The sequence below is a fragment of the Dipodomys merriami genome, unplaced genomic scaffold (genome assembly GCF_024711535.1).
Source record: "Dipodomys merriami isolate MVZ:Mamm:240054 unplaced genomic scaffold, mDipMer1.0.p SCAF_78, whole genome shotgun sequence".
Classification (NCBI taxonomy): domain Eukaryota; kingdom Metazoa; phylum Chordata; class Mammalia; order Rodentia; family Heteromyidae; genus Dipodomys; species Dipodomys merriami.
In genome coordinates, this window is record NW_027206379.1 from 4,866,116 (window position 1) to 4,873,482 (window position 7,367).

A 7,367-nucleotide genomic window follows, 5' to 3' on the forward strand; every position below is an offset into this window, starting at 1 on the left:
ACATCTGCTGCCCCCTGCTGCTCGTGTGGGGAGGCTCTGTGCCGCTGGGCCCCCGAAGGGCGGGGGGGGGCTCCGCAGTGGTCCTGTGCAGGGCCAGCCAGGTTCGCCACAGGGCATCCCTACTGGCCAGAGCTGGGGAAATCTCCCCTCCTCTGCGGGGGCCCAGGCCTCCTTCGGCGACTCAGGCCTGCGTGTGGAGAGGTGGCACACACTGCCCCGCGTGGCCACGTGGCTGGGTCCGCCCTTCGTCGGCATCCCCTCCACCCACTCAGGCATGGCTGAAGAGTGTTTATTACCCAAAGAAACCTTGGGATAGTCTGTTGGAGGGCCTGGGCTCCGCCTAGGGAAACTGAGGCCTGGAGCATCTTCAGGAGCCAGGCACAGGCAGGCGCAGGCGGGGCTTCAAGGCCAGGACAGCGTCCACCTCCCTGGGGGGCCGCAGGCTGTGCCACTGAGTGATGGGCCTCCGAGCATGGGCCAGCATGTCCGCCCAGTGCTGCAGCGGCTGCCCCGAGGCCCGGGCGCCCAGCAGCACCTTGCCCACAGGCTCAGCCCGGAGATGTGGGCCACGGGCCCAGACGGCCAGCACCAGGTCCACACTCTGCAGAGACGGGCCGGGGTGGGGGGAGAGCACGTGATCAGCCCGGCCACGCGTGCGCACACGCACCAGATGCTGCCCCTCTGAGCCCTCCCCATCCACTGCCCACCTGGATCTGACTGACGGGCACCGGGAAGCTGAAGGCCTGGTTGAAGTAGGGGGCGGCTGTGCCCTTCCGGGGGGAGGTGGTCCTCTTCTTCCATTTCCTGTGGTTCAGCACGAGCTGGACCTTCACATAGGGCTCTGGGGGCCCTCAGGGGGCAGGGGAGGTCTCACCATGAAGAGTCCAGCACGAGGTTCCCAACCCTCTGTCCACCCACGTGGGCAGAGGGGCTCTCACCTGCCAGCCTGGGACCCAGGCCGCGGGCCTCCAGCACCACCACCGTCAGGCGGCCCGAGCCGGGCACGTACTGCAGCGACAGGCACAGCTCGCCGCTCCGCTCGGGCTGCAGGTGGTGGGAAGCCGGGGGAGCTCCATCCGGGCCTGGGGCGCTCAGCCCCCACGGGCCCTCCCCTTGAGCCTCAGTCTCCCCCCGGGGCACGAGGCCGGGCTCCCCTCCAGCTCTGCCTCACCTCCGCCGTGCCAGGGGGGCCCAGCTGGTACCAGCGCTCCAGGACATGCTGGAGGTCCACGGCGGCCAGAGGCAGGTGGAGCTCCCCCAGAGGCTCGTGCTCCGAGAAGCGCCTGAAGTCCAGCAGCCGCACCTGCAGGGCTGCTCGGGGCAGCTCTTCCCGCGAGACCTGTGGGTAGGGCTGTGAGCCGGGGCCGGGCCACGCCGGTCAGACCCTGCACCCGCCCCCGGCCAGCCGGGCTCCGTCTCCCCCACCCGCCCCTCACCCACCCCCACCAGTGTGGCCAGACTCACGGGGAAGCGGCAGGTTTCCTCGAACACGGGGCAGAGCGTGCCGCGGTGCACCTTGCTCTCGTGCCCTCGCCCGGCCTGGGTGGAGATGCTGAGGCGCGCGTAGGGGTCTGCGGAGCCCTCGGCCCGCAGGTCTGCGGCGCGCTTCAGACCCACTTTGATCTGGGAACCGGCAGGTGAACTCAGCCCGGGGGGGGTGGGCAGCGACCCCCCCCCCCGCCCGGCTTCATCTAGCCCGGCAGAGCGGTCTCACCTCCTGGCTCCCAAAGTCATACTCTAGAGAGAGCAGGACGCGCCCCCACTGCTGGGCCCCCCCAGCGCTGGCCTCCACAGCGTCCACGTCTGGCTGCACCTTGGTGCGCGGGGTCAGAGCAGACTGTGTGGCTGGGACCACAGCACGCGGGACCGCGCCCCCAGGCTCCCGGGCAGCGGCCCCACGCCTAAACCCAGCACTCACCACCCCCTCTTCCAGGCCCGGCCACCGGAGGGGCTTCACCAGACTGTTCAGCGGCAAGCAGACACGGGGCAGCTGGGGCCCCGTGGCCTGCACCGAGAATCCGCTTGGCTCCCCCAGGGACCGACCTCTGTCCCTCCTTTGCCCCGTGTCCCCCTCCCCCTGGGGCATCCACCTCCTCCCACCGGTCGGCGTGGGCCCCTGCATCCTGGGAGCGGCCAGAAGGGGCTGGCCGCAGGAGGCAGCTCCTCACCAGGTGCGCGGCTGTGCAGCTGGAGATGCTGGCCAGGCCCACGGCTTCCTTTGTCCCCGGCTGTTTCCGGCGGCGCTGGCGGCGGTGGCAGCGGAGGACGCAGAGCAGACAGGTGACAGCGAGGACCCCCACAGCCAGGGCCAGGGCAACAAGGCCCCAGCCGGACCCTGGGCCAGGGCGTGGGAGGCTGAGGTCTTTCCATGGCGGACCTCGGGCCTCCCTGGGCAAGGCTAGCCCCACGCCCCCGTGGGGGGTCCCACCACTCACAGGGGGTTCTGGACACGAGCTCTGGAACCAGCCCAGGCGTGGCTGTGGTGCCGGCCGGGATCGCGGTTCCGTGGGGGTCTGGCGTGAGCCCCATATTCTGCTCCTGCTGGTTGGGAGAGGGCCATCTGTGCAGGGGCCCTGGGGCCTCCGCCGGCCATGCTGCTGGGGCAAGGAGGACGCCTGGGGTGGCCAGGCCGGGCCTGGGAACCCAAAGAGAGGAAGGCGCTGGGCCTTGGCCAAAGCAGTGGCTAGTGCCCAGCCTCCTGGCCACCTCCCCGGCCCCCCAGCCCCAGCCAAGTAGGCCAGGCCTGGGCAGTGGGGTCTCTGCCCTTGCTGGCACTCTCGCATGGGCTGTCCCCCTCTGCAGGGAGCCCGGGCCTTCCCCAGGGTTCATCTCATCCTTGGGAGAGGGTCTCCCCTCATGGGAGAGCAAGCCCATTCCCCTACCCTGCCCCCCGGCCCACCAACATGTCCACACGTAAGCCACAAACGTGCCGCCGGGTAGACCTGTTCACTGTGGCCCTGGGCCCAGAAGCATTTGGGACTTGAGGAAGGGGCTGTGTGGATCAAAGGGAGCCCAGGGTCCTGGGATCGGGGCCGGGCGCTTGCTTGAGCAAGCCCGGCTGAAGCACCTCCCTGGCATGGGCACCAGGCCAGCAGTGCCTGGAGAGACGAGGGCGAGGCGGGGGGGGGGCAGTGTGTGCAGGGGGGGCGCACGGGAGGGCCAGAACATTCCTGTGCTCTGACTCACTGCCCGCCCAGACTCGCTTACCTGCCTGCTTGCCTGCCCAGCCACCTTGGCACCTGCCCGGACGGCTGCACCCCACCTGCCCGGGGCCCTGGGGAGGCCGAGTACCTGCAGGCCAGCTCCTCCCACCCAGGAGCAAGGAAGAAAGGGAGGCAGCTGCTGGACAGTCCTCTCCAGCTGTGCCCACAGAGCCCGCCGCCGCCTCTGCCATGCCCAGCAGACTGGCCGTAAGGGCCCAGAATGGGGATGACCAGGCGTTGGGCTGGCTGGCACCTCTACCTTTGTGCTAGAGCCTGGTGAGAAGAGAGGGCTCCACGGTGAACCCCAACACGAGATCCGCAGCAGCAGCAGAGCTGTGCTGCCCAGTGCACTGAGGGAGGCAGCGGTCCCAGAGACACACACCGCTCAGAGCCGGGGGAGGCCCCGGCAGGAGGGCAGAGCGGGCAGCCAGGGGCACAGAGGGCGGGGCCTGGGTCCAACGCCGCTCTCCCCGCCTGAAGTTTGTGCCGCTGCCTTGGGATTTGGTGATGGCCCTGGTCTATCATCCAGTCGTGAGCACCCGAAGATGGTGGGGGAGAGGGCCCTGAACTTTCAGGGCATGCAGCCCCCTGCCCGCCGCCCGCTTCCTTTCTGGGGCCACTACAGATGAGCCCTGCAGCTGGCATGTGGCTCTGAAGCTCCCTGGGAGCAGTGGTAGAACTGATGGGCAGGAACTTCTGAGGGTCTTGTGGTGTCCCTAGAGCAAGGCAGCCTCCTCCACCCAGAGGTCAAGGGCATCGTTTTTATACCTGTGCACTCTGGAAATATGTTATTGATTGAAGGGTTTTGTGGGGGGGGGGGCTTTTGGAGGGGGTTGATGGTTGTGGGACTTGAACTCAGGGCCTGGGAGCTGTCCCTGAGCCATCTTTGTGCTCAAGGTACGGCACCACTCCCGGTTTTTGAATGGTTAATTGGAGATAATGAGTCTCGCGGAGACTTTCCTGCCCAGGCTGGCTTTGAACTGCGATCCTCACGTCTCAGCCTCCTCAGTAGCTAGGATGACAGGTGTGAGCTATGGGTGCCCAGCTGTTTGAGGTTTTTTTTAAGAGTTGGGATCCATTGCCCACACGATCTCCATGTTTATGTGCACGTGGGCACCTCTCCCGTACCCTTGTCTGGCCTCTCTCCCTCGGCCTGAGAGCTGGCAGGCAGGGACAGGGAGGGCCTTGTTGCGGTGAGGGGACGGCCTTTCGAGCCGCCTGGTGGAGCTCCCTGTCAGAGCATCACATGGGCTGCCTTGGGAAAGGCCTGGAAAACTTGTGGTCCCTCCGGACCTCCAGGTTCCCGTGGAGGTAAAGGTTTGGGCGGTGCGCGGCCACCAGGTGGCGCTGTCCCCCCTACTGGCTCCAGCTGCTTGGCGGTGCCTGGCCTCTGGACGGGGGCTGGGGGGGAGGGTGGGGGGAAGCACCCCAGAGCCCTGGGCAGGACACACATGAGGAGCAACTCATGGGCACCGTGCCCAGGGGGTCTCTCTCCCCTCTTCTCTTCCCCAGGGACTCAGCTGCCCATTGCTAGGACAACTGCCACACCTGCTGTCCATCTGTGAGCCTGCTAAAGAACTCCCTAGTGACAGGCCCTGTCAGACCCCGGAGTCCTCCCCAGGGGTTCCTCCCCACCCAGGTCCTCCCTGGCCCTTCCCGGCCCGGCCTGCTCAGCCCTGCTGGGGATCCCCCAGCCCTACACCACAGCCCCCTCCCCTCCCAGCACCCCTCCCAGCTGGACCCCAGCAGAATAGCAGCACTGGGTCCCATGGCTCAGGACTTGGGCTTGCTCCCCAACCCCTCCCCGAGTTCCACTGGGCTTGTTGGTCTTCCGGGAGTGCACGGCTCAGGCCTCTCCCGGGAGGACCGGTCCCCCCAGCCCTCTCACCTGATGCCCGCCGTTCACCGCAGTCAGCTGGCCTCGGCCGGCCCTGCTGTCGGACAGCGCGTGGGGCCTGCGGTCAGGGTTTTGCGTTGGCTCTGTCTGGAGTGGAAGGAAGGGGTGTGGGAGGCAGGGCTTTGGGGAGCCCCACCTCGTGACTGGGGAACTCCCCTGGGGAAGAAGGCTCCCCCCTCAAATCCTAAAGCCCGGTGTCTGGATTCTCCCTACTTCCAGGGGTCCTGAGCCCCACCGGGCTCAGCAGGAGGGGGTGAAGGGCGCACAGGGTGGGCCTCTGTAAAGGTGCAGCCGTGGGCTGCCAGCCCCTCAGCCTGCTCACCTGGACACAGCGGTGGCCACGCCACCGCCCAAGCCTCCCCTGGTTTCTGGGCTTTGTCGGGCAGGGCGGGGGGCGTGAAGCCCAGGGCCTGCCACAGTGCAGTCTAACCTCAGAGCCGACCGCTTGCTTCTGTTGGGCCTGGGCAGGGTTTGCATCCGAGCTCGTGAGCCCCCGGTGCCAGGCCAGTAGATCAGGTCTGGTCACTTCAGGGCCGAGGCCAGGATGGCTCACCAACGCCTTATCTGTGGCTGGCGCCGGAGGTGGGACCAGTTAATGCTTAACGAGACTCGTCCAGCCGAGGCAGGCCACAGGACGGGGCAGGCAGAGGCCGGGCTGCGGGGTCCTGGGGGGCTGAATGGCTCCGGGCATGTCACCCCACGTGGACACGTGCAAGGGTCTGTCCCCTGGTGCCACTCCAACCCGAGATCGCAGCCGCTCTCTTATTCGGCCTGGGCCCAACAAGACCCCCAGGTGAGGAGGCCCCTGGGAGCCCCAGGCCCGGAGCCCCACGGTGCCCCGAGCCCTGAGAGCTGCTCCCCCGACCCAGCTGTATGGGGGCTTTGTGCCTCTCCAGAAGAAGGGCGTCCGCGGCCAGACGGCGTCTGAGGTTCCCGGGCAGGAAGGAGAAAACCAAACAGAGCTGGCAGCCTGCGGGCCAGGCCGGCGGCCCCCAGACAGCGGCTTGGCAGCCGGCAGCCCGTGGAGGGCTGGCGGGGCTCCTGGGGGGGGGCGCTTCCTTTGAGGGCCTGGGGAATGTTTGAGGTAAGAACTCTGGCTGGGGAGCGCGGAGCCGCTGGCGCAGACGCTGCCAGGGACCAGGCCCGCTGGGTCAGCACGCGGCCCTCTGCCCACGCCGACCCCGACGCAAGGGGCATGCTGCTCACCTGGAGCCTGGGGTGGCAGGGACGGGCCTCTGTGCTTCCGTCCTAGCCCGTGTGTGCCTCGGTTACCCTTGATGCTGGCTCTCTGCATCCCAACATCCTGGCATCCGAGTGAGCCTGTGCCCCACCAGCTAAGCACGTGGTGTGACGGTGCCCTAATCCCTAATCATCCAGGGAGTCTGGGTCTCCCATTGGAAGCTGCACCGGGACGGTGCCAGCCACGGCCCAGCCTGGGGGAGCTTGTGCTCAGGCCCCAGAAGAGGTCCCGTGCCCGAGCCCGGGCAGAGCTTTGCACACGGTGGCCACGCAGCTGAATCCTTGGGTGTGCACCCCGCATCCTGCCCACCTGTACCCCGTTTCCGGGATGCAAGCCCCTCCAGCCCGTCGTGGATGGCTGTGTGCAGGCAGCCCTGCCTTCTGCGGACGCTCCTGGAAGTCTCCGGAGCCTGGGGTCCGGGCCTTCATTCCCCCAAAGCTTTGTGTGGGCCCTGTTCCCCTAGCGTTGGGGTCCCCGTTGTTCAGGGCAAGCCTGGAGTTAGTATCTTTGTGCTTGTGAACACCCGGGTGCACCCCAGCTGACCCGCGGCCTGAGGGTCTGGGCGGAGGGCCGCTCTGTTCCACACAGCCTGTACCCAGCTTGCTAGGCACGCCGAATCACCTACTGAGACTTCACACGTGGCCCAGTGAGCTGGCCCGGGGCCGGGGCCTCTTTTCTGTGTGTCCCATTCTCCCGGGTCCGGCTCTCTGCATGCCATTCATCCCTGCACTGGGCCGCGCACCCGCCCAGCCACCCTGGTGTCTGGATCTCTACCTGCCGCACGAGGCCGGTGGCTTCCCTCCGTGGCGGATGGGCTGAATCTGTGCTTTGCACCCCACTAATCCCAGTGCCTGGTCCCCATGTCCCACTGGTCTCAGGTCTCGTCCCTTGCCTGGCTAGTTGAGTGTCTGCCCTGTATCTATCAGCCCCAGGTTTTTGCCTCCGGCACCCGTGAGTGAGTGTGTTTCCCGGGCGTCCCACACCCGTGGCTCATTGTTGGAAGTCCCTTCTGTTCTCTATGCCCGCT

At 67.4% G+C, this 7,367-nt stretch overlaps 1 protein-coding gene across 1 annotated transcript; it reads right to left on the minus strand.

The window, feature by feature from the left end:
• Nucleotides 1–284: 284 nt before the first annotated feature.
• On the minus strand, nucleotides 285–5,611 carry Syt8 (synaptotagmin 8). The gene is made up of 10 exons (XM_070009952.1): nucleotides 5,423–5,611; nucleotides 5,092–5,187; nucleotides 2,436–2,538; nucleotides 2,169–2,335; nucleotides 1,715–1,813; nucleotides 1,465–1,623; nucleotides 1,172–1,339; nucleotides 939–1,044; nucleotides 708–841; nucleotides 285–601 (listed from the first exon to the last, which is right to left on the minus strand). Exons 3-10 carry the CDS (start codon nucleotides 2,527–2,529, stop codon nucleotides 368–370), a joined length of 1,161 nt encoding a protein of 386 aa, XP_069866053.1. The 5' UTR covers nucleotides 2,530–2,538; nucleotides 5,092–5,187; nucleotides 5,423–5,611; the 3' UTR covers nucleotides 285–367.
• Between the last annotated feature and the right edge of the window lie 1,756 nt (nucleotides 5,612–7,367).

Coding starts and splice junctions, on each gene's coding strand:
- Syt8 (XM_070009952.1), bottom strand. CDS start 2,529: ATGGGGCTCACGCCAGACCCCCACGGAACCGCGATCCCGGCCGGCACC. Junction 1,624..1,714: donor ATGACTTTGGGAGCCAGGAG/GTGAGACCGCTC, acceptor GCCGGTTCCCAG/ATCAAAGTGGGTCTGAAGCG. Junction 842..938: donor CCTGGGTCCCAGGCTGGCAG/GTGAGAGCCCCT, acceptor GAGGGCCCCCAG/AGCCCTATGTGAAGGTCCAG.